Consider the following 24850-nt stretch of genomic DNA (forward strand, 5'->3'; position numbering starts at 1 on the left):
CATGCAATTGTAATTTTTTTCTTTTTGCTTCTGTCCTCTAATTAAATTACAATGAATATGTTACCTACAAAATAACTATAACAATTTGTTTTAAAATGTAGGTTTATTCTGTACTAAGTCATTTTTTACTCAAAAGTCATGACCCAAAAATCACTCCTAAAGCCTACAGAAACTCCAACTCCTAGTACAAGTCTTCACAAGATGACATTAATGTTCTCTCTTTGCTGAACCTTCACATTTTACACCTCAGCCACACTAAATTTCACTGTCCCAAAAAAGTCAGATTGTTTTAACATCACTAATCTTTACTTATTATTTTTTAAAGATTTATTTGTTTATATATACAGAACTGGGGTACAGGCCAGAAGTGAGGGTGGTAAGAGGATTCACCAGAGACATAATAGGGAGCAGAATAGGCAGATGTACTGAAATACACTGCTGAGGGGAGCAACAGGCAGGTCAGGTGTACACTGTTGAGGAGCGCAGTGGGTGAGACAGGAAAGGTCTGCTGCACCATGTGGGTCCCTCCCTGGCTGGGGATCAAACTCATGTTGTAGTGACTGCAATAGCTTCATAGTGCTGTGCTTTAACCTGTTGTGCCACCAGGGAGGGCCCAATATCACTAATCGTTCATAGTGCCTGACAAACAGCATACTCTCAAAAGGGAGTAATATTATATATTGCAAAAGCTCATAATAAACAATCTTTGGAGTATAGTTACAATGTGGCATCAAATATGACAAAAGTACATTCCCAAATTTAACAATTAGAATAGTTTGAATATTTGAAACATAAACTTAATCTTGAGGGAGTACATCTTTGGCAGCAAGTGTTTATACAGATACTGAAAAGTATATAATATTAATGCCATTCAGTTACTTAAATTCAAGTTACTTCAAGCTCCTAATAGCACATACTCTTAATAAGGAACAGATATTCTTGAACTTAAGAGGGTTAAGATATACAAGTCCCTGATAACAGTAATTTTATGTTTCTGTGTACACTACTCTAAAAATCCATTGCTTTGGACGTACCACCTGCTGGAGTCTGTCCCCACCAGAGAACTTTCTTATTGACACTGCCTGGGAAGTAGGTTCCAGCGCCAGAATTATCAATATGACTCAGAAGCAGCATCAGTGTGAATGAGGAGATATGGAACCCAGAGGCCACACTGATCTGGATAAAACAGGAAGGTCTACTATTCCACAGAAAATTCCAAAATAGAGGCGTATGGCATACCACTCCACACACCTGCTCTACAAGAGGTTCCTGAACCGCTCTGCCTTGCTAACTGCTCCCAGTTGTTCCTGCAGATTTGAGCATCCTGTTCTGCAGTCCAGGAACACAGGTCCTCTTCCAGAAAGAGGTCAAGGTTCAGAAAAAAGACAAAGCTGTGGCTGACTGTTGACCTAAAGTGTGCAGCAAGGAAGGAGTTGGAGTGATAGCAGTGGGGCAGGAGACACAAAGGAACAGATTGATGATTCAGTGGGTATATGGGTAGGAGGGCTGCACCTAAAAGGAACAATAACTATACAAAGGTGACCAAAGATATAAGAAAATAAAAAATAAAAAGAAAAATGATAAAGACTCCCCCCAAAGGTGGGGGGAGGTTAAAAATCATTGCTTTAAGAGAAATAGAGATTCAGTCAGTATCAATGACAAGGCAACAAAGTTGACTGCCAAATAAACTGAACCTCTTAAATACCAAGAGATGTTATTTTATTATTATTTTTAAATACTTTTGAGGCCTTCCCTGGTGGCGCAGAGGGTTAAAGCACAGCACTAAGAAGCTAAAGCCACTTCCGCATGAGTTCGATTCCCACCTGCCCCAGAGGTGACCACATGGCGTGGCAGACCTCTCCTGACGCTCCCGCTGCTCCCCTCAGCAGTGTACTTCGTAGATCTGCCTGTTCTGCTCCCCACTCTGTCTCTGGTGAAGCCTCTTGCCGCCTCTGGCCTGTACCCCAGTTCTGTATGCACAAATAAATAAATCTTTAAAAAAAAAAGTACTTTTGAAAAAAAGTTGCTTTTGAAACCCAAATGCTAAGCACATTGTTGGGTAGTCAGAGGAGATACTGTCCTTTCCCTTTAAAAGAACATTTGAATTCATGGAAAAAAAAAAAAAAAGGAAGTTGGCCTTAGGGAATAAAATAAATGTTAAATGTCTTAGCAGGAAATATTTAGAAAAGACTTAAACTAATAAAGTCAGTAGTGCTGGGTCATCCTGAATATAAACTCAATTGTCTAAAATTGCTAAAAAAAAAAAAAAAAAAAAAAAAAGCTGTTTTACTTAAAATTATCTTTGGGTACTATGATATACATTAGCTAATCTAGATTTCTAAAAGTCTTTATAATAGATCTAAAATAGTAAGATTAAAGGGTCTTCCCTGGTGGCACAACTGGTTAAAGCAGGGCACTATGACACTACCTGCAGCCACTGCAGTATGAGTTTGATCCTCAGCCAGGGAAGCAACAGACAGTACAGTAGACCTCTCCTGTTGGCCCACCACTCCACTCAGCAGTGTATTTCAGTCAGTCTGCCTGTGCTGCTTACTACTGTCTCTGATGAATCCCCACACCTCTGATCTGCAATTTCACAAGGTTCAGGTACTGTAACTGACTCAATTTGTGGCTCTGGTATTGTGGGGTGTCTGGTTAGACTTCAACTTGAGATTTCTCTCACCCTTCTTGAACCAGATTACCCAAGAAATTTTCTTCACATGGATAGCAGAAGCACAAAAGTAAACAGAAATACAAAAGGCCTTTTAAGACACAAATAAGAAAGGTTTTTTAAGTAACTGCAATTCTTGCCACATTGGCCAAACATACTGGCCAAAACATATCCAGAGAAGGGGAAATGTACTTTGCCATGAACTCATGACAAAATGTGGATACAGAGGAGGGTGAAGAATTGCAGTAAATCATTCACTTAAGTAAAATACTTCTATTTTCTTTGGGGGAAAAAAAAAAGAGCAGGTCAGTGTGACAGCTGTCAATTACAGATAATGGCACTGTCACAAGAATATTCAGATAAACATTCCTTTTAGGGATATAGGATCATGATTACTATAGAACACAAAATGTTTAGGAATATAACAAAAAGAATATGGATTATACTGCTGCTTTCATCTTCACACTCCTGCATGCCAGCTCAACAATGTACTGAAGCAATTGCATTTTTCCCCATTAAGCAACATCTCTCATCTTTGGACTTCATGTGCATCGTCTCCTCCATCTGGAACATTTCACTTTTTCTTCACTGGCTAATCCCGATCCATCATTCAAGTGTCAGTCTATATCTCATCTCTGAAAAGTCTTTGAATTTAGATATAATATCTCTTTCCAATATTTCCCATTAGCATGGTATTTACTTGTCCCATACTGGCATGTATACTTTATTTATAAGTATCTTAAGTTCCTGGTACTAGCCTGACCTAGTAACACACATTGATGAAAATAAATACTTTCATTCTACAATTAGGCAAATTATTTGGGGAAAGGAGGAACTTATAAGTTATTACAATGCACACTTTTCTCAACAAAAATTGTTTTAAAAAACTAACTTTACAGTTCCTAATTCACTATGTGAAAACTTTAGTAAAAACAGATTTCCTCATTTATAAAATGAAAGTAAAAACAGTGAATCAAAGATTGATTTATTAAAACAGTATCAAAGTTTGAACTTTCCCACAAGATGACTTCAAGACTTAACTACAAAGCTACAGTAATTATGACATAATAGAACAAAATAAAGCATAACATAATAAAACAAAATAAAGTTGAAAAGTAAACAGACCCACACATACAATGTTTAATTGGTTTATTATAAAAGCCAAGATAATTTAACAGGAAATAATACTCGTTTTAATAAGTAGTTATCAGACCAAGAGGATAGCCATATTAAAAAACAAGAGCGAAAGCCTCCACACTCACTTTAAACAATATACAAAATTTAACTTGAATGAACAGAAATCTACATGTGAAAACTAAACTATGAATCTTGCAGAATAAAATATTTGCCACAATGAATTAGGCCAAGATTTATTAGAACACAGAAAGCATAAAATACAAAAGAATAAAATGTATAAGTTGAACATCAAAAATGTTTAAGTGAGAAAACAAATTAAAAATTAAAGACTTACAATGTAATATTAAAGACAATTCAATATGAAAATTGGTAAGGATTTTAAGTATATAATTCACTAAAGAAGATGTACCAACTGCAAATCAGCACATGAAATTATTTTCAATATCATTAGTCATTAAGGAAATGCAAATTAAAACTATGATGAGATACCCAAATATTTATTAGAATGGCTAAAATGAAGAACACTGACAATACCAAGTGTTAGTGAGGATGTAGAAAAAGTAGAATCCTAGTATTTAGCTTTGGAAATGACTTTTAACAGTTTCTTAGAAGAGCAAGCATATTTATCATACTATCCTGCAATCTCACTCTTTTGTATTTAGCAAGAAAAAGAAAGGCATCTACACACAAAGACTAGTACACCTATGTTCATAACAATTTTCTAACAGGCAAAAAAAAAAAAAAAAAATTGGAACAACCCTAAGTTGATGAACCAGTGAACAGATAAACAATGTGTCTGTGTAATGCAGTATTACTCAGCAGTAAAAACTGTCTAATTATGAAATATATAACAATATGGATGAATCTCAAAGTAATTAAGTGCTATAGGCAAGACACAAAGGATTATATGTTACAGATGGCTTTATCTATAGGAACGTATGTATCAGTCATTGCCAGGGAGTTTGGGAGGTAGACTGCAAAGAGATACTTAGGGCATTTTTAAACGTAATAAATGTTCTATAAAATGGTTGTGGTGATAGTTACATGACTGGACACATCTGTCAAAAATTATCAAATCATATACCTAAAGCTGGTGAGTTTTACTGTATGTAAACTATATCTTAATAAAAGTGGTTACCAAAAAAGTGAGATTTACATCTTATGGTACCTTACAATCACAAAAAAGAACCTTAAAACAAGCACTCTTAAGTAATAAATTCAAGCATTCCCTACACACACACACACACACACACACACACAAAATCAAGCACAATTAAAATTTGGGGAAAGATACCATAGGAAATACAGGAGAGAGTGTTTTCATCACTTTCGAATTTATCTTAAAAGAGAAATAAAACCTGGGATTTCCAAGAACCTATCTAAATCTTAGCTATAGAAAACTGAATCATAAAAAGAGACAAATTACAAAGTATATTATTCATCTAGACAACTTTAGATGTAAACTTTAACAACTTTAGGCTACAAATATTTATTCACTGGGTTTCATAATGCATTTCAGTAGTGTTTTAAATTATTTTCAAATTATGATTTTCTAAAACAAGTATTTTTAGAACATAATACAGTTTTCAGCAACAAAATTTGTGGTGAATTACTCACAGAAATTGAAGAAAGATGTAAGGGAAGAATAAAAATTCTGGTGTACATTCTGCTCTCAGATGCTTTGACAATACTATTGCACTGCTAGCTGTAAAGTACAGTAGTGCAATAAAGTCAGAGCATTCGTTAGCAGTAATAGGTAGGTAAGGATCACAAAAGCACCTTAGATCAGTTGAAGCTTCTGTACGAAAATAATTTAAAGTAGGGTTGCCATATTGGACAGAAGATATCCAAAACCTAAGAACATTGACATCAATGTTAAAAAGAGAAAAAAAGAATAGGACTTAAATATCATTTGAATATTGTATTTTCTTTACTAACTTATAATTCATCTTCACATAGAAGCATGCATAGACATAGGAAGGAATTTTTTAAAATGTGTTCTAAACTTTAGATATTATTAAATGGGTATTGTTAATATTTTAAAACTGATATGATATTAACTAAACCAGTTATAATTACTACTTACAACAAAGTCATGAAAAAAATTTTTGTTGTGCTGAGATTTGGTGGTTAGCTTCTCCATAGTAATTAATTAACTGCCAGTCTTTTGATTATGACTCTCAAACAAAACAAATGAAAAGTAAAAATAAAAAGTCTCTCAGGCCCTCCCTGGTGGCGCAGCAGGTTAAAGCGCAGCACTGAGAATCTGAAGCCACTTCCGCATGAGTTCGATTCCCGCCTGCAGCCTGCCCCGGAGGAGACCACATGGCGAGCCAGACCTCTCCTGGCCCGCCCGCTGCTCCCCTCAGCAGTGTACTTCGTCCATCTGCCTGTTCTGTTCCCCACTCTGTCTCTGGTGTAGCCTCTCACCGCCCCTGAGCCTCTGGCCTGTACCCCAGTTCTGTATGAATAAATAAATAAATCTTAAAAAAAAAAAAAAAGTCTCTCAAATTCTATATACTCAAACTACCTCTCTAGAATCTAAATGACAATATAAAAATCACTTAACCCTGGTCCTCCCTGGTGGCTCAATGGGTTAAAGTGCAGCACTATGAAGCCCTCCAAAACTACTGCAGTTGGAGTTGGAGTCCCCACCAGGCAGGTGACCCACATGGCATGGCAGACCTCTCCTACTCCATCAGCTGCTCCCCTCAGCAGTGTATTTCAGTTAATCTGTCTGTTCTACTCCCCACTCTCTCTCTGGTGAATCCTCTCACCTCCCCCCCGCCACACACACACCTCTGGCCTGTACCCTATAAATAAATCTTTAAAAATATGAAAAAAGCACTTAAGCTTTAATTTCTGTCTGTTTGTATCAAGAGTTTACAGGCCACAAGAAATCAATGTGTCTAGGACACAATTAACTCTCAGTGAATTCTATGGAAGGAGATATTAAAATTTCAGCTAATACATAAAATATAGAAATATAAGAGGAAATCTTTTAACCTTCCCCTTCCCCCATAGGTAAACTACTCAAAACTCAAATGTAAACCCAGAAATAGAAAAAGTTTCATACTACACTACTTTGTGCACAATTAGTGCTAACATGAAAGGACACTAGACAAATAACACTCAATCAGTGAGAAGAAAAAAAGTTAGAGAACAAAGATTACCCTACAATGAGCTTATTATGCCATTAATAATGTTGATTGATGAAAAAGTATTTTCCATTATTTTCACTAGCCTTCCTTTAGATGCTCTGGTTCTGCTATTTAGTTGGATTGAGGCTACTGTGAAATGGTCTCACATTCAGGATAGCTAGAATGTGAATGTTGCACTTCTAATTGTAGGCCACATAATTCAGCCATTGTATTATTTCAAAAATGCTAAGTTTTAAAAATAAGTACTTAAAGGAAAAATGTTTGATTTTCTGAATTAGAAGTTAATATAAACAAAATATTAAACAAAAAAATTAAAGAGAAGCAAACTATCTCTACAAAATTTGATTTTTTTCCCCAAGGTTAAATCATATGAATGCTTTCACTTATTAAATATTCAACATCGGCTCTTAAATGAATCATTTATTCAAGTAGTTAAAGCCAAAAATCTGAGGACTGAACGGAAAACCATTTACCTTTAGAACCTTGGAAGCTAAACCAGTTCATAGAAACACCATTTTTTCTAAAAAGCACATAGCAAATCTGAGCATGAGACTAACCAATCAACACACAGCAATCCTAATAAAATAGTTGCAACACATTTTTATCTCTAATGATTATGTAAACATTAATAACTTGAAGGAAAACAAAATAGTAAAGTTTAAGTACCTGGCTTATATCTCAGAACTTTTCAAAACCCATATTTAAAAAATATATACATTAATGCTTTTCTCCTTGAAATAAAATGTGTTCGATCTGGAAAAGTCCTGTGAGAATAATGACTTAATAGCAAAGTCCAGAAACATTTAGTAGGTAGCTTAAAATTAAAACGCTAATTTGGGGAGTCGGATTAAAAACATAATCAGTATCGCTTTTATCTTACAATTAGGCAGAAATATTAATCTAGGCAGAATTCAGAATGGAGGAGAAAGGCAAGACAGTGCTAACATTTATGCCTTTTGATGGAATCAAACTACTCTTAACATGCTTTTGGTTTGTATTTAAAAAAAAATAGATAGAAATATCAAAACCTGGAATGTAAAGTTCATTATGACTGATTTGGAGGCTGCAGAAAATTCTTCTGTCCTCGGTTCCATCGCCCCCTCCCCCAATTCTCATTCTCTCTTTCTCTCTCTCTCTGTCTGTCTCTCTCTCTCTCTCTCTCACACACACACACACACAATTCTCATTCTCTCTTTCTCTCTCTGTGTGTGTGTCTCTCTCTCACACACACACACCCCAAAGAAAATTAAAAATAAAAATGTTTGAACAACGGAAGGTCTTCAAGTTAAATCTGTCAATGAGAAGCATTACAATCAACTAAATATCCTAAGAAAGTAACGACAGGATAGGTCATGGTCTCACATTTTCTGGGAATGGGGCTGATCAGGACTGGAGTTTCTTCGAAAATCACTACACGTGCAGATGTTAAAATGAACCAAGCTTCAGCTTTTGGAAAACATCACAGGCAGAAATGATACCTAAAGTGTAGTGTCACCGAATAACAGGGGGAGGAGAGGTGGATTGCAGAAATTCTGACTTTTCTCCTTAATCCCAATTTTCTTTACCAAAAACCCGTAGGAGTTCAAAGACAGGTGTTTCCTTCAAATCCCCCCGTTTTAAAATAGGTTATCTCTATTCTCAAAGTGGATGATGCATAGTGAGTAAGAAACGCAGAGGACAGAAACGGGGAGCAAAGAAGAGAAGAAAGTGCAGGCAATAAAGCTGGTCGTGTAGGGACAGGAGGCAGGAAATAAGGAGGACAAATGAAGGAAGGATCCGTAGAAAGAAACTAGGACAGTCAGACTCTAGCTTGGCACCCTAGTGCAGGCCGAGCAGCTGCGAGTATCCTTTCCAAACATTCGCCTCCGCCCACTACTTTTCACAAATGAATGAATTTGGGCAACTGGAGAGCAGCGTGCCTCGATCCAATCCCGCCTGCGCTCCAGTAAAGAGGCTCGCGGTTCAGATCCCCAAGGCTCACAGCTGGCCCAACCCAAGCACTGCAACCTCCGGGCAACTAGAAACTGGGGTAGCGGCTGCGTGACCGTAGTAACTTGTGCACGCAAGTCTAGCACAGCAGACTTTCTGACTTTCTCAGTCTTCCCGAGAGAATAGAAAGGGCTCGGCCCTAGATAAATTTCTCTTAGCGCCCTCCGCCCCCCGCATCTATTCCCCACCCCACCCTCTATGCTCCTTTCTTGAGATGCAAACGACCTCTTTCCCCTTCTCGGGGCGTATAGGGCCCGTTCCAGTCAAGTCTTTTTGGTGAAAATACACAGGAAGCAGTCTTCATCAGCCATAGTTTCTTAAAGGGTGGAAGGGTGAGGGCAAGGAACGAAGAATTCCAAGGCCCGCACCCTCAGCATCTCCCGCCATTTCCCTCACGAGTTTCCCGGATGTAACCCCTTCCCCCGAGGCGGTTAAGAGACCAGGCGGCGGCGACTCCCTTTGGTACAGAAGGAGAGAATTCGGGTCTGGTCTAGCCTTTGCCGTCCAGGGTTTCCAGCGATTCCAAGTTACATCCTACCTTGGAGACCATCGGAGAAATATTAATTATCTAGAAGATCCCCTTCACTTTACACTCACCATCAGTTCCAGCTTATCGACCTCCGCCTCCATGTTGAATAGTTGACATTCCTCAGGCCGCGGCGGCGCTTAAGCTGCAAACGGTACTAGCACTGAGGGTCCCTATTGGACAGCTGTCACTCATCGTCTCGCACTCATTGGTTCCCCCGTTTCTCCAGCTCCCGCCCACTGGCGACTGGGTAACGCCCCTCCTTATGAAACACCTTTTCGTATTGGACAAAAACACAAAACGCTTCAGGAGGATTGGCTGTGGTACATTTCTTTCTTTCCATTGGCTGAATCCGCATCTCTACTTTCAATTTGATCATTAGGACTCCGCAGAGTCGAGCTTACGATTGGTGAAAACGGAAAAAGAGTTAACCAATTACACAAACGCTTCCACAGACAGCTTTGGGGAAGCGACACACCTTCTTTCAAGCCTCCCCACCCCTCCGCTCCCGCCTTCCACTTATTCATACGGGAAGCGCCTCGGCTGTAATTGGTCAGAGTGTGGTGCTATATCAACCAATCAGAGCCGGTTGTGCTCCTACGCTACCCCGCGAGCGAATCATTTGGAGCCGGTGCAACCATTGGTCCTTCTCTGATGAAGTTTTAATTTTGAATTTTTCTTTATGGAGAGAGAGAGAGACAGCTAACGGGACTCCATTTAATCCCCGGGTTCTCAGACTAGTAAGTGCAAGGAGATTTCCTTTTATTACCCAGACTCGCTTCTTTCGTACCTGGTACTATTATTGTTTGTTTTCTTACGGTTTACGGGACGTGAGGGCTGTGGTTCTGAGGGGAGATGGAGCGAGGAAAGGGTTGAAGCTAGGGAAGAGTGATCGCCTGGCTCTACTTTAACTATAACTCTTTAATTAACACTCTGCAAAATATGTCTTGGAGAAAGGCATTTATCTTCCTTTTGCACATTTCTTTACATCTTTACCACTCAAATTGTGGTCCTTGCACCAACAGTGTCTGTCTCACTTAAAAATGGGAAGTAACGGACTCCACCTAGACCTACTAACTTAGTATGACTTTTTAAAATAAGAATTCCGTAACTTCCGTCCTCCCCTCACTCCAAGTAACTCTAATGCACATTAAGTCGTGAATACATTTTTCTTGTCGGGGAGTGTTACTAGGTTCTTTGACTTAATATCGTCCGATTCTGTGAGTGTCAATTTTTAAAATGTGCTTAAATACTGTACTACCCAAGGCTTTAGGAAGTTGCAATCTCTTTAAAGAAATAAAATGCTGCTCAGCTTAAAATATAAATTAAATATAAACGAGTACCAGAGATAGCCCTCAGATGTTCAAAAGTAATCAATTAAACTGGTAATCGAAATTGACTTTTAAACTGAAGCTGCTAATGGGAGAGTAAGAGAGTGCCATAAAATGTCTTTTAGAAAGATGGTAATGAAATGCAATTGCCATTTAGGTTGTTGCTACAGCTTATCATTTTGCAGGGTGGGGTTTTAATAGAAGCAGTGGTGCGGACTCCTGCAGAAGCTTGTGATTCTTACTCATTATTTATTGCATCTCCTACTAGAAATAGTTCTCTACCCATCTTTTAACCACTTAAAGATGTAGTGTGAGTTGAAGAATTACAAATTTTCCTCTGCAATTCAAGCATAGCCCTTAACTAACACTAACTAGTTAACTATGAGCAGGAATTAACTTTTTCATTCATTTATTGAATGAAATACTTGGTGATATTCTCTAGGTCTGGAATAACAAAAGTTGAATGAAATTTATTCTACCTTTGAAAAGTTTACAGTCCAGGGGATACAAACAGGGATATACATTACAAACATTACAATGTAATATAATCAATATTATAAATAAGGAGGGCCTCCCTGGTGGTGCAAGGGGTTAAAGTACAGCACTATAAAGCTATCTTCAACCACTACAACAAGAGTTTAATCCCTGGCCTGGGAGGTGACACCTGGTGTGGCAGACCTCTCATGTCTTGCCCAATGCTCCCCTCAGCAGTGTATTTCAGTCAATCTGCCTGTTCTGCTCTCCACTCTTGTCTCTGGTGAATCTCCTCACCACCACCCCCACCTCTGGCCTGTGCCCCAGTTTTTGTATGATTAAATAAATCTTTAATAAAAGATTATAAAAGGAATGTGTGTAAAATCCCATAGAAACCAAGAGATTTCCACCAGCATAAACTCCATAGACAGAGATTATGTTGGTCTTATAGGAATTGTATTTGAGCACTCTTTATAGTGCCTGGTAGATAAGAAGTTCTCAATAATTATCTGTGAAATAAAGAACAGAATATTGAAGGTTATATAAATGACCCCACAAGGAAGCAAGGCTGATAACACATATTTGCTTTTGGTGTTTGTTATACCTGCAGTACAAACTGTTAATCAGATGAGTGATAAGGCCCAAAGGACCATTGGACTTAAATTGTGAAAAACTCTGGAACACATGCTGAGGAGTTTGATTAATCTGGTGGGTAGACAAGGAACATCAATTACTTTTCAGGATTCTGTTTTTGTTTTAAAAAGCCAACTCTAGTAACAATGTAGGCAAAGACTGAAGGCAGCAGATTCAGACAAACCCAAACTGAGGAACATTCTCCAAAACAATTGGCATGAGCTTTTCTAATATATAAATATGAAGAAAGACTAATAATTATATAAAGATGCTGGGTAAGTGAGACCATTTGTCTTTCTCTTTATGGCTTATTTCACTTCATATAATTCCTCAAACTACATCCATATTATCACAAATGGCGAGAGCTTATCTCTGTGTGTGAGTGTTGTTCAATAGTATTGTACTTTTATACACTACATCTTTACCCATCCATCCATTGTCAAAAACTTTGATTACTGCACATCTTAAATGTTGTAAATAATGCTGTAATGCATGTAAGGGTACATATGTGTTTTCAAATCAGTGTTTTCATATTCTTCAAGTAAATACCCAAAAGTGAGATTATGGAATCATATGGCAATTCTATTTAGTTTTTTTAAGGAGGCTCCAAACTCTTTTCCTTAGTGGTTGCGCCAATTTTCACTCATACCAACTGTGCATGAGGGTTCCTTTTTACCCATACCTATCCAACACTTATTATTTCTTGTTTTTTTGATAATAGCCATTCAGTCTGTTGGCCATCTGTATGTCTTCTTTCTGAGATGCCTAGTTAGATCTTCTGAAATTTTTTAATTTGGGTTGTATATTTTGTTCAGTGGTATGAGTTTAGATATTTTGGGTATTAACTACTTGTCTGATACATGGTTTTCAAATATCTTCTATTTTAGAAGTCATTTTAACAATGGTTTCTTTTGCTGTGCAGCAGCTTTTTAATTTGATGCCTTCCCATTTGTTTATATTCTTGTTTCTCTTGCTGTTGGAGATGTATCCACAAAGACATCACTAAGGCTGATATCAGAGTTTATCACCAAAGTTTTCTTTTGTATTTTATGGTTTCAGTTATTATGTTCAAATCTTTCATCCTTTTTGAATTAATTTTTGTATATGGTGTAAGATAGTACACCATATTTCATCCTTTTGCATGTGACTGCTAAGTTTCCCCAACATTATTTATTGAAGAAATTCTCCTTTCTCCATTATATACTTTTGTCTCCTTTGTAATAAATTAATTATCCATATATGTGTGGTTTTAATTCTGTGCTCTTAATTCTATTCCATTGATCTGTGTGCCTGTTTTTAGTCTGATACTGTGCTTAATGTATAGATGGGTCATGTTTTTTTAATCCATGCAGTCATTCTATGTTATTTGATTGGAGAGTTTAATCATTTACATTTAAAATGATATGTATATATTAATTGATATTTTGCTAGTTGATTTCTAGTCAGGTTTATAGATATTCTCTGTTCCTTTCTTTTTCTCTCTTCCTTTGATGTTTTTCTTTAGTAATGCATAAGTTCATTTTCCTTTCTTTCTTTCTTTCTTTTTTTTTGTATTTTTACCATAATTTTTTGTTGTGTGATTACTGTAAGGGCCACATAGAAGACCTTATGTATATATCGACTTGTAGTGACTTGATAACTATTTATATTGCAACACAATCTAAAACTGTGCATTTTTTTACTCTCCCTACCACATTCATCTTTATAATGTCTCATTTTACATCATTATTACCTAGTTCCATGTTACAATTGCATGACTAATTTAAGTATCATTAGTTAATTTTTACTACCATTCTTCTTCTTAATATTGTACCAAAGATGACCCTCCCTGGTGGCCAACAGGGTAGGACAGGTAGGACACAGCACTGCAAGGAGCCTTAACCACTTCTGTGCGAGCCGGATCCCCGCCCTGGAGGTGACCCACATGGTGCTGCAGACCTCTCCTGTCTCACCCACTGCTCCCCTCAGCAGTGTACTTTGTTGATCTGCCTATTCTGCTCCCCACTCTGTCTCTGGTGAATCCTCTCACCCCCCCTGAAGCTCTGGCATATACCCCAGTTCAGTATGCAAAATAAATAAATCTTAGGAAGAAGGAGGGAGGGAGGGAGGAAGAGAGAAAGGAAGGAATCTCTTGACAATGAAATTCTGAAAAAAAAAATTGTACCAAAGGTATCTTAAGTTATTTTTATTTTTAAGTTCTTTTTTCATTTAGCTGCTATGTCTGGATGAGTTGTGTTGTTTTTTCCTCCAACTCACCTATTCATTCCTGTGCTTTATACAGTCTGCTGCTCTCTATTGTTATTGTATTCTTATGCTCTATGACTGTTTGTTAATATTCCTTAATTTATCTAGTTTATCTGTTCTCCCTTGATTAATGAGAATCTTTATAACCATTATCGTTGAATTCTTCTTCAGACAGTTTGCTTATCTCATAGCTTTAGGTTCTTTTTCCAGAGTTTTGGTACTCTTTCATTTGAGGAGATTGTTCTTGATTTCCCATTTCACTTCACTTCAAAACTCAGCTTTCCTCTGTTCTGTCAAGTCAGTTACCTTTCATCTATCTGCTTTCTATTTCCCATAATTTAGTTGATGTCTATCATCTTCAGTAATACCTGCCCCCATCTTTGTCCTATGGGTTTATATATATTTCATACCTTTATGCCTTTTTTCATATTATTATAAAAGGGAGGGCAACAGTAGTATTCTGATAAATATGCAATAAGTATATATGCACATATTTTTAAATATTTGTTTATTTATGCATACAAGAACTGGGATTCAAGTCAGAGGTATAGGGGGTAAGAGGATTCACCAGAGACAGAGTGAAAAACAGAATAGGCAGACTGACTGAAATACACTGATCAGAGCAGCAGGCGGTTCAGGAGAGGTCTGCTATGCCATGTGGGTCACCTCCCTGGGTGGGGATTGAACTCATGCTGCAGTAGCTGCAGCTAGCTTCACAGTGCTGTGCTTTAATCTGTTGTGCCACCAGGGAGGGCCCCCGAAATACACTTTTAAAATGTAATCTGTATTAAGGTTTCTTTTTTTAAGTCACTTTCTTTACACACAACAAAATAATAAGTACAAGCTTTTTTTGGTAGTGTTTTATAATATCTTTGGTGTAACTACTCCCATTGCCAGTTTCAGGTTTTCAATGTGAAGTCACTAAACGTGGGAACTGGGAAGAAGTCAACAATAACACACCATTCTATAGCATTTTCACTGTCTAGGTAATCAATATCAAGAGTATAGATAACAGTAAAATTATTAGGAAATGATGAGTTTATATATTAATTGCCTTTTAAAGTATAAACTGTTTAATTTCAAATTATATGATTATTTATAATGGTTGATGTGCTCAACAACTGACTCACAGATGTCTTGAAAGTGCAACAGTTGTTTTCACTCCCAGCACACTCCTGGAGAGGAGTTATACCTTGTATCTTGCTCCATTCTAAAGTCTATTTTCATAAACTAGGGATTGGTGGGCATAGGAAAAATGGAATAAGGAAGTCAGTTTTCTGAGTCAGCTTGATCTCTGACAAGACTTCCAGTGGAGAGAGGGAACAGAAAGTGAGGAATGCTATGTAAGAACAGATGGAAGGAAAAAAGAGAAGTTACCAAGGAAATGTTAGTTTCTGAGGAACCCGACCAATGAACCCTGGATCTTGGATGGAGGGTTCCAGTGACATTTCTCCACAGTAGGTTATGGGCATGTATTTGATGAGGTCTAGCCTTTTATTCAGTAGAAGGTTGCTGCTTCTGAGGCTTTAAAATATCTTCCTTCAGGGTAATTTTGTTTTGTGTTAGTTTTTTGTAAAGAATTAATCAATTCTTTAAACATCCTTTATTTTTGATAATCCTTGTTTGGCCTTCTTTCATTGTTTCAGTAGGAAGAAAAGTGACCTACTAAAGGTGAGTCAGCTAAGTGCTTTTTGGCATATCTCCAAAGTCTCTAGGAATAGTTAAGAAAATCATTCTGTTAATTTGAGACCTAGCAGTTCAAAAGATACCATCAGTAACTTTAAATCCTAGAAGGTCTGTTGACATATGTGCTGCCACCTATTGTCATTAGGGGTTCCCTTTGCAAGGTCAGAGCTATTGGAACTAGGCCGGTTCTGTTTTTTACAACCCACTGAGGATGGGAGGGGAGCAGTGTTAATCAGTGGAATCTGAGAGAGTGTAGAGCCGCATACCAAGTACTCGAAAGTTACTGGGTGAACACAAGTGGAATGAATGTGTATTTTAAAGGCTGATTGTTCCCATTCAAAGAAAGTTGAAGGGAAGGAGGCCCAACCTTTGAGACCATTTTCAGTTTTGTTCCTTGAAATAAGGACATCTTTGTTCCTAAGGTAGCCACAACTACAACCAGCACTGCCTTCAGGAGCTTCACAGGAAACTCTCTCTGACTTATTTTTTTTTTTTTTTTTCAGAAAAAGATCTGGATTAGAATATAAATATACTACATCATATTTTAGAATGTTTTAAAGTGAAGGTTTTGAAGCAACGATATGTTAAGGTTGGGATAATTGTTACTACCTGTACATCAACTATTTAATCTACCGTTATACCACAATGCATTAGAAAGAACATGGTCTTTGGAGACTTACTGGTCTGGTCCTCATATGTCGTTGCTTTGAGCAGATCACCTAATCTTTCTAAATTTCAGTTTATTCTTATATAAAATAGAAATAAGAATCCCCTTTGTTGGGGATACCTTACAGGACTGAAGTAATTAAATGAGCAAATATATGTTAAAGTACCTAAAAATGAATGGGCATCAATAAATGGTTAATTTTGTTTTGTCCACTTATTACATTAAAAGCTTCTAGTAAAGAAACTTATTTTTCTTTAATAATTAACCATAACTCAACTATCCCATTTTCTCTGTTTTAAGAAAGAAAAATTCACTTGATTTAATGAAGTAAAGCAAGGCATACAAAACAAAATTAGAGCCAGAGTATCTCCTAAAATAATTTAGGTTTCATTTTTTTCTCCACTTCTAAGATACAGCATAGTGACCTATTTTCTAACCAATGTGGCCATTACAAGACTGTTCACTTTGTGAAATATAAGTATTGAACTATATATTTATGTCTATATGTTTATTTTTAACTTTTATAGAAATCATGCGCAAGTTCAAACAACGAAGAAGAAAGCTAAAATCCAGAACCAAAAGATTATTCAGAAAAAAAGAAACCTCTCACATTCAATCCAAGCTAATTATATCCCCACCTCCACCACCTTCACCTGAAAGGTAAGGCACAAAGTGGAAGAGAGAAAATATTAAAGATATGATTCAGATTTAGCAAATAAAAATACAGAATACCCAGTTAAATTTGAATTTCGAATAAACAATAAAAAATGTGTAATATTGTCTCAGGTAACATTTGCAATGTAGTTACACTAAAAATTGTCCTTTAACTGAGCAACTTGAATCTATACTATAAGAATTCAAAGAAAGGAATTGTGTATTCCTTTGTTTTATCCTGGCTATAAATTCCATTAGGCTAGAGTTTTATTTTATATCTTATATTACTAATAAGTAACAACAAATACTTATTGAGTAAGTTGATCCCAGTACTCAATGAAGAAGTTGGCTCTAGATATCCTTTCTCCAGACCCATACTATAAAATTAGCTTATTTAATTAGAAATCTGGTAGTTTTCCATGAACTTATTCTCCATCTCACACAAATAAAAACACAGTGTTAATTATCCACTGAAGAACAATCTTACTGGGTTCTTTTGTAGTGATTAAAGGTTCTTTTTCACACTCATTGCTCAGCTCAGCAAACATGGACTCATATTGAAGTTAATAGCTTCTGGGTCTTGGGATTTTTTTGCTTGTTTGTTTGTTTCCTGAAATAAAATATATTATAGGCTTTGACCATGACAATATTTATGCAAGTTACTTACCACAATGTTTGCACAGTGTCAGAATGCATGACACATTCTACAATTGTCCCTATACTCTCACTGTCACTTTCTTGGGAGAATGATGGTAATGTAAGGTAGAAGAAGAACAAGAATTTTAAAAACAAACAAAAATCTAGTTTGTTTGATTAGAAAGAGTAGGAGTTTTTAATTTCTTTGTTTTTTTGTTTTTTTTTTTTCTACAGAGTGGTTATTTCTTCAGTAGATATACCCCTTAGCAGAAGCTGGCTAAGATCATCCTGGAACTTCAAATTTCCCAGCATCAAAGATACAATAAAACTTTGGGTTAATAGAGTATGGTCTCTGTACAACTGGTGCCAGCACTGTATAGCCCAGGTGTGTACTTGCCATTCCTGCTCTGTGTAATATAGTTTTCCGGCACACTTTCTGTATGTGTTCATGTGGGTGTGTGTGTTCTCAGGCTAGCACAGCACATTTTATCAGACTAAGCTCAGATAAAGTGAAATTATGGGGTCATGTCAGCTTGCATTCTACAAAATACACATCAAGCCACTTAATTGTCCCTTTCTCTTGTTCCTATCATATTGCTCATCAATTCAAGCTTTTTTTTTTTTCCACTGAAGAGTTTAGAAGTACTCAAAGATGCTATCTTTCCATCTCGTTTCTGCCACCGAGAACTTCACAGTCTCAAACAACGGTTTTGCATTTTGGAAAGTGAATTATGCAAACTCCAGGAAGCACTGAAGGTTGGTATTATTGAATATAAGGCAAGCCAGGGATTATTTACGGAATGAAGGAATTGTTCTCTTATAAGATTCCCAGCATACTTTTATTAGAAAGAAAAATGACTATAAGCAGTTGCTAGGCCCTGTCCCCTCCCCTCAGATCTATTCATTGAACGTTGGGGATTCTGCTCCATGGTTTAAGGGGGTGGACCCCTGCAGGCTGTATTTCCCAAACTCCTGGTTGTCAGTTGGTTCCAGGTTGTGTTGGGCTACCAGGTTTATTTTTCTTCACTGATACAGGCAGAAAAATCAAACTGTAAATATCCACTCTCTCCAAAATCCCCTATTCTCAATGTCAAAAGCTCAAGGAATAAACAATGTGTTCATTGATTAGTCTTTTGAAGAAAAGCTTCTGGCATTTCACTCCTGCTCCCAGAATTTATGCTTCAAGTTGAACCAGCCAGAGGGAAAAAGGCAAATCACTTCACTCCTGTAGGCCTGAGTTTCCCCATCTATAAAATTGGGAATGCCACTGGTAGTGAACTAAATGATCACCCTCAAAAACATTCAGCTCAGAGTGGTTATGTTCTAGCCTTTGGTCTTTTTATCAGTTCCTTGAATATACTACATTCTTGGCTATATTAAGTATTTTCCCTACTACTGGAAACTCTTTTTCCTTTCCTTGAGAAGTTTCAGTTTGTCCTTGAGATTATGGTTATTGCTCCCAATACTTCTCACCATTCATGTTTACAAAGAACTTCATGACTTTCATTGAGTACTTTTGTCCTGTGTATATTTAATGTCTGTCTTCTTCACCAGACTGTCAAGTCCTTGTAATAACAGACAGGGCAACATTAGATCCATACTGCCTGGCATTTGGCACACACAGAGAAAATATAGGAGTGAATAAATGTGTTTGTGATAAGTAAGAAAATAACATAATTCATAGAGTAAACCAACAAAGCACTCAATACATGTAGGTATTACTTTGATGACTCTCAACTGCAAAAACCAAATTAATCTGTTACTCATTTGTCAAATGTAATGTCTTCTTCCAGACCATCTCAGAAAATTCTCCCTGTTCAACTTGTGGTCAAATATGTCACATGAGTGGTCAATTCATAAATGTTCCTGCCAATGCTGTAACCACCCCTGGAGAATCCTGCACTGTTCTTCCTCCCACCCTACCACAGCCAGCCAGCCTTCTTCCTCCTCCTCCACCTCCACCCCCTCCACCACCCCCACTCCCTCCTCCTCCAGCACCTATAGCTCCTTTGCTGCTCAGAAAAACCAATCTCACCAAAGCACTTCAGGTAGGAAACAATTTAATAAGATTTGTTTTGGTTAGTGTGTAATACGTAAATAAAGCTATGTGGTTTTTTTTAAGGCTGGGCCAGGACTTTGATAGGAAAGCAATTATTCTGTTCTATTGCCATACCTTAATTATGACAGTTACTGTGTTTTTAAAAATTCAGTCCCTTGGTAACTTTAAAAAGCTAGATTTAGAAATGAAAGTGAATGTCTTTTAAGATTAAAAAATGGACGCCCCTCCCCCCCAAAAAAAATGAAACCCGGTAGACTGGAAGATTCCTTTCAACTTCTTAGCTTACCTTTTACCAAAAGGAAAACCTCTCTGAGAAACCAAATTAAGAACAGAAAATGACTTAGTGAATAAAATCAGAGAAAAAGAGTTGGTGAATCCAAGAGTAGAATTTCATTAGGATGGAAAACCAGTTTTCATACGAGTTTATCTGCCAAGAGGACCAGAATATTTGTGAATTGCTAAAATAGGCATGGCCCTTTAAAAAAAAAATCTGCTGAGTTTTCACTAGGGATCCATTTGACTTAAAATGTTTGACTTCTATTCAGAGTCTGTTGTTAGTTTTGCCAAAGGTATACTTCTTCAACCATGTATTCTTGCACTATAGGAACTGAGGCATCTTTTTAGGTAGTTCAGGCAGAACTTGACTTTGATTTGAAAAGCTCTCAACTCCTATATTATAAGGAAAATAAATAGTTATAGGTAACTAGTCCATCTCATTTAATATCAAAGTTTACATTTTGATAACTTCCTTTTCATAGTTTTAACAAGCACTGGCACTGAAAATGGACCATTCTTGGCATAGTTGAAAGAACAAGATAGTTTTTTAGGGTAAAGAAGAGTTAATTTTAAAGATTAGATTTGTATTTGACTAGACGTCATGGTTCCAGACTGAATTCTAACGTCTCCATGTATCTTAAGGCTGGACCATTAAAAAAAGATGCACCAATGCAGATAACAGTTAAAGATTTACTTACTGTGAAATTGAAGAAGACACAGAATTTTGATGAAAGGAAGAAGGTAAGATCTCATTGATTACAAACATGGCTTTCCGCTCTTAACCTGGTTGTCTTTGTGGAAAAAAAATTACATCTATGTATACAAGTCATTCAGAGTATTCTTTTATTTGGGTACTTTTGGATCTCCACAGCTAAATTTATATCCCATATTTATTTCATTAGGCAATTTTATCTATCAGCCATTATTAGTCTGAACAGGTAGAGATATATTTTTGAATAAAAATTTAGTACTGAGTATACTGGATAGAGCTTACACATACTCAACATGCAAATATTCATTGTTTTTAACATATTTACATTTTGAATGTTTTAAATATGCTTTTTTAATAACTTCTCATTTTACAATTAAAGCTTGTAACATCACCAACGGCACGGAATCCACTAGTTACTGTCTCCGACCTGCAACAGGTTACCCTGAAACCCAGCTCCAAAATGTTATCTACTCGAGTTACAAATGTCTTAATGTAAGAAACTGCATAATGTCATTCTCTGCTACTATTTAAAGGGGCAATTGGAGAGGAGGACAGGCAGGGCGGGGAGTGATGTAACAAGAACTATATAGGCTCATTGAAAATTACAACAAAGTTTAAAGAAAATAAAATCATCCCAATAATTCTAACATTGGAAATAGCCAATGTTATCATACTATTGTTTATCATTCTAGTATTTTTCTAGAAATATACTTAATTGCTTATTGTAAGATGTACCATTGATTTGAATACAGATAGGTAGTTACTATAAACATTTTATATTTTATTTTAAAGGCAACCTGATTTCAGAATTAATAAAATATGAAAACTGACATGTCTTAGAATCAAGGATGATATATATGTGTGTATCTATCTACATGAAATCATATTGTAGAAAGCTAGCTTTTCTCACTTATGTGTGATGAACTTTCATCCATCTTATTAAAAATTAGTTTAAATATTATTTTGAGTCTTTCTAGATATATAGTTTTTATGTAAATTTAATAGATTAAAAATCCCATATTGGGACATTTAAGTTGTTAATGATCTTTTGTTTCTATAACTCTTTCATGAGCATACTTGTCCATCATCTATATTCAGAGCTGAGTTTTCTCTAAGATGGATTCTTTTATAAGTAATTACTGATTTCAGAAGTATTACCTATTAAGGTGATTAAATCACCTTACATCCCTGTTAACATCTACTATTACTCATTAATGTAACAAATAGAACTTATTTCTAGGATATTGCCTATGAAAATGACTGCTTTACTTTGAGGAATAAGAAAACCTTGGTAAACTAACTTTTATATCTTTGTTTTATCAGTACTCCTAGTAAGAGTCAAATAGATCTGCGGAAACTACTTAGGAAAGTTGATGTGGAGAGGTAATACACACTTATGTTTATTTATACTTTTAAAATTCATTTGATAAGTTGGCATAAAACACAGCTTCTTGGTCTCCCTGGTGGCCTAGGGGTTAAGTCTCAGTTGCCACTATGGTCTGAATTAGATCCCAGCCAGGGAGGTGACCCACATATGGTGCAGCAGACCTCTCCTATCTCACCCACTGTTCCCCTCAGCAGTATATTTCAATCTGCCTGTTTTGCTCCTCGTTCTGTCTCTGGTGAATGGAATCACCCTTTGCACCTCTGTGCTATACCCTAGTTCTTCTTATTTACAAAAGTAATTAAGTGAAACCATCCACAATGCCTCATATCTTCAAACTTTTGCAGAAGCCCAGGTGGAACACCACTTACCAATAAAGAAAATATGGAAACAGGAACTGGATTGACCCCAGTAATGACCCGAGCCTTGAAGAAAAAATTTCAAGTAAGCTATTAGAAAAAGAAATTTTGGTTTATTTTCTTCAAAATCATTTATTTAGAATTATAATCTAAAGCCACTTTCTAAATAATATTTTTAAACGATACCTTATATTTCACATCACTTACATATTTAGACTTAATAAAATTCTTTGAAATAGGTAGCATTATTATCTCCACTTTAGAAATGAATGTTTGATTTTATTAACTCCTTTAGTAATTATTTACTAAGCACTTCCTATTTGCCAAACACTGTGCTGGAGTAGCTGGATATCGTAATAAGTAGACACAAATTCACTGTCTTAGAGTTTTCATTCTAGTGAAGTAAATAGGCATTAATCAAATACTCATATATTTGTGTAATTTTATATTAAAATAAATGATGTAAAGGAAAAGAACAAGGTTCTTGTGGGAACCCATAGATGTACTTACCCTAACCTAGATTAATCTAGGAAGGATTCCCTTAGGAAGATACAGGTGAAAACTGAAATGAATAGGCATTAATTATGAAGGGTACTTATGGAGTGTGGGGGTGGTTCCACCTGAGATATCAAGGAGGAGTGAGTTCTAGGTAAAAAGAATAGCATAAGCAACGTTCTCATGGTGGGAATGATATGCCTAGCTAAGGAAATAAAAATGAGCCAGACTGCCTGTAACAACGAAAGACAAGTACAGATAGGAACTATTCATGCAGAGTTGCTAGGAAAAGGTCTTGGCAGTTTTTTTCTTTGTCACCTGCAAGTATGACCCCCCTACCAAATCCCATCATTATATTAATTGACCCTGGTGTTATTTCTTCCAAACACTGTTCCAGTCATCTTCATGATAGATCACAGATCTATCATTGGATCTGTGAAGAGCAGCTATTCTTCTGCCACCCCCAGTAGAGTACTGGCAGAAGAACACCCTGGGCCTTTTTGGCTATGAAACTTACATTTCCACTTCCCTCTGGCTGCAGAGACACATTACAGACTACTCTTCCATCCCACACTGTTCTCATTTTGTTCCCTTATTAAGAATCAGTGCCTCTTGCAGGACAGTTTCATTTCCTTTTGGCCAATTTGGTCCTCCTAGGTACTATGTGGAGATATGACTAGGTTCCTCTTACCTCCTTTTGAAGCATTATGACTTACTGTAGCTTATGTTCCTTGGTGATATCCCAAGTTATGGGGGGCAGAGGCATACTTGGAAGTATAAGCACCTCCTTTTTTTGTTGAATTCTAGGTTCCTTCGTGCCCCTGTCCCACCCCACAACTACTTTTGTGGGTTTGGTAATTTGCTAACATATGAGAATATAATAAATAACAAACCTACATTTTGAGCAAAACAATAAAAATCACCAGTAAGACCTATGCTGTATATTGTGCTCAGACATACCCACTTGAATAAAAAAAGAAAAGAAAAAACCACTTACTGGGATTATATGTAGTGAAAACTTACTATGTATAGAATGACTTTCCCTACCTATCCTTTAGGCTTCCACTTTTTCTTTAATTCTTAAGTTACTATTAGATATGTTTTTTTTTCCACTTGGCTACAGAAATCTGACTATAGTAGTTTAACCAACTAGAGGTTATTTTTTTTTTGACTTACATATCCGCTTGGGAAGTAGGCAGTCCACAACTGGTAGCAGCTTCACCATGCAATTCCATCCTTCATATGTGGCTTTTATCTTCATGATCCAGAATGACTATACATCATAGAGGCTCATGTTTATACTTTAGTCAAGAGAAAGAGAAGGGAAAGGGGGAAAATGTGTGCTAGCTAACTACCTCTCATTTTACTAAACAGGTTCTAGCCAGGAACTTCTGATTATTTCAGGGATGCTGGGGAAAGTGGTGTATAGACTCTGGATACACTGTTGCCCTGCGCAGAATTTGGGTTCTATTAATGAGGAAGGAATGTTTGGCACAGGAACATAATACACATTATAATCATTACTTTTTTTTTTTTTTAATAGCTGGCTCATCCTAGAAGTCCAACTCAAACTGTGCCACTCTCCACAGGCAACTTTGACCTATAAGACTGATGCCAACTCTGATGGACTCCATATGATGATCCATAAAATATACACATAAAATATTGACAATTTTTTTAAATTAGTGTGGTATGTATAAATAAGTATATTTGTATATCATTCCATTTGAAGAATTAAAAAGAAGAGATGGAAAAA

General features: G+C 36.5%; 2 protein-coding genes across 2 annotated transcripts in view; one reads left to right on the forward strand and one right to left on the reverse strand.

Annotated features, from left to right (window-relative positions):
- The window catches only part of SKA2 (spindle and kinetochore associated complex subunit 2), a 22304-nt gene extending 12796 nt beyond the window's left edge, over positions 1-9508 (reverse strand). Inside the window, 1 exon segment of the mRNA XM_012726062.1 lies at positions 9382-9508. Coding sequence (XP_012581516.1) covers positions 9382-9508 — 127 coding nt within the window.
- Positions 9509-10183: 675 nt separating this feature from the next.
- Positions 10184-24700, forward strand: PRR11 (proline rich 11). Its single transcript, XM_004685017.2, has 10 exons — positions 10184-10224; positions 17047-17179; positions 18044-18194; positions 18443-18565; positions 19603-19857; positions 20787-20885; positions 21236-21348; positions 22180-22239; positions 22588-22684; positions 24638-24700. The coding sequence occupies exons 2-10, from the start codon at positions 17052-17054 to the stop codon at positions 24698-24700; spliced, it is 1089 nt and encodes a 362-aa protein (XP_004685074.1). The 5' UTR covers positions 10184-10224; positions 17047-17051.
- Positions 24701-24850: the final 150 nt, after the last annotated feature.

This window comes from Condylura cristata, unplaced genomic scaffold (genome assembly GCF_000260355.1).
Source record: "Condylura cristata isolate star-nosed mole 26May11 unplaced genomic scaffold, ConCri1.0 scaffold00017, whole genome shotgun sequence".
In the NCBI taxonomy this organism is placed as follows: Eukaryota; Metazoa; Chordata; class Mammalia; order Eulipotyphla; family Talpidae; genus Condylura; species Condylura cristata.

Excerpts from the sequence above, each read along its gene's own strand:
- PRR11 (XM_004685017.2), top strand. The coding sequence starts at position 17,052 with ATGCGCAAGTTCAAACAACGAAGAAGAAAGCTAAAATCCAGAACCAAA. Across the intron at positions 19,858-20,786 it reads ATCTCACCAAAGCACTTCAG|GCTGGACCATTAAAAAAAGA; the intron begins GTAGGAAACAAT and ends ATGTATCTTAAG. Across the intron at positions 22,240-22,587 it reads AGGAAAGTTGATGTGGAGAG|AAGCCCAGGTGGAACACCAC; the intron begins GTAATACACACT and ends AAACTTTTGCAG.